This window comes from Vigna angularis, chromosome 2 (genome assembly GCF_016808095.1).
Source record: "Vigna angularis cultivar LongXiaoDou No.4 chromosome 2, ASM1680809v1, whole genome shotgun sequence".
Taxonomy (NCBI): domain Eukaryota; kingdom Viridiplantae; phylum Streptophyta; class Magnoliopsida; order Fabales; family Fabaceae; genus Vigna; species Vigna angularis.
Genome location: NC_068971.1, coordinates 4,962,031 through 4,963,648, shown reverse-complemented (window position 1 = coordinate 4,963,648; position 1,618 = coordinate 4,962,031). Strand labels below are relative to the sequence as shown.

At 45.1% G+C, this 1,618-nt stretch overlaps 1 protein-coding gene across 1 annotated transcript; it reads right to left on the bottom strand.

Annotated features, from left to right (window-relative positions):
- Positions 1-791: 791 nt before the first annotated feature.
- On the bottom strand, positions 792-1,289 carry LOC108327177 (uncharacterized). The gene has a single exon (XM_017560909.1). The coding sequence runs from the start codon at positions 1,287-1,289 to the stop codon at positions 792-794; it is 498 nt and encodes a 165-aa protein (XP_017416398.1).
- Positions 1,290-1,618: the final 329 nt, after the last annotated feature.

The window sequence follows — 1,618 nt, the reverse complement described above, 5'->3', positions numbered from 1 at the left end:
CATGATAGAATAGTAAATATGTATGAGTGAGTGTTCGGCTTAAGTGTAGTTCTTCTTTAGATTTCCTAAACAGTTTAGTAAATGTGTTATATATATTACTTACGCTCATAGACATTATCGTTCTTTTTCATTCAGAATAAGTGGTGGCTCATAGATCGTTAATTATTTTTCTCTTTCTTCTACTTCCTCAATTAACGCCGTTTGTTTGGATTTAACGGAAGGGATTTCATTGATGCAAATTTTATTAAGTGAGGACGTAATTGACGCATTTTTTAAAGGATGGACTAATTTGACATTTTCAAGCGAAACTGGTGACAAAATAGGGTATTAAGCCTAAATAATATCTTTTTTATTCTTCATTTATATTGTTCTCACATGTCGAGTCCCAGGGTCAAATTTTTCCAAACTCGCTCGGCATGTTACATGGTCGCCCTCGAGCAGCCAGATAAAAGCAAGTACTCAGTCGGATGTAAGTTCACCGGAGAGCGTCCGCACCTTGACGAATCGGAATACCCAGTTACATTCGGGATACACTCCCTCTGGTAGATGTTCTCCCTCGAACACTCAGTCCCCTGGTAGATGTTCATCCTAGAACACCCAGCACGTTCGATCTAGACGATCGTTCATAAACCCTATCAACGTCTACCTCACACCACAACGAGGAAATTTTATCGTTTACACAACAATACTAACAACGTCATGACAAATATTTCATGAATGACCAGTACTTACGTTACAAAAGTTCTAGCCAAACAAAACACAAGTTCATCGTCACATCAAAATTCAAAAATCTAATCTATTACAATGTTTGGAGATCCGACACAGGATTCTCCAGCAGCTCCAACAATTGGTTCCTCCGCAGCGGCCACTTCATTGGGTTCTTCAACAGCAGCCGTTTCATCATTAACACCGTCTTCAGCCTCCAAGAAAGCGTCTTCCGGAATCTCACTTAAGGGTAGCATTTGACCCTCATATACATCCTTCCGCACGTCAAATGCCACTCCCTCGGTAGATACTTGGAGAAGATACGCGACCTGCCTCAGTGCTTTCTTGAAACCTCTAGTGTGCTCCACGACTATGGCTTCAGTCATTTCTTCTCTTATCTCTCGATCCTCGACCGCCGCAACACGCAGGTCATCCCTCTCTTTCATCAGCGCCGCCACAATCTTCTTTGACTGTTCCAATTCGGCCGCCACCTGGTTGCGCTTTACCTGAAGCTCATCCCGTTCTTTCTTCAGAGCCAGGCCGGCTGTGCGAGCGCCATTCAACAGCACTTGGGCCTCATACATTAACCGCTCCGACTGCTTCTGCCTCTCGTCGTAGCCAGCGTCCGCGCCTTCTCCAACTCAACCCTCAATACGCCCCTATCGGAAGCGTACGCCATGTGCCAAGCAGCCATAGCTGTTCAACTCGCCATTTCTAGCAGGGCGTCGGCCATTTGTTGCTCCGTCATGCTCTCCACCACTTTCTTTTCAGAGTTATCCAAGTTGAAATCGATTTTATGGCTCAGATTGAAGGAGGGATCCCATACGCCGTTCGGAAGAGGACGATCTGTCTCCTCTACAGTCTCCTTCATCTTCTTTGACGCTGCGCCAGTGGTGTCGACCGTTTTTCCTCT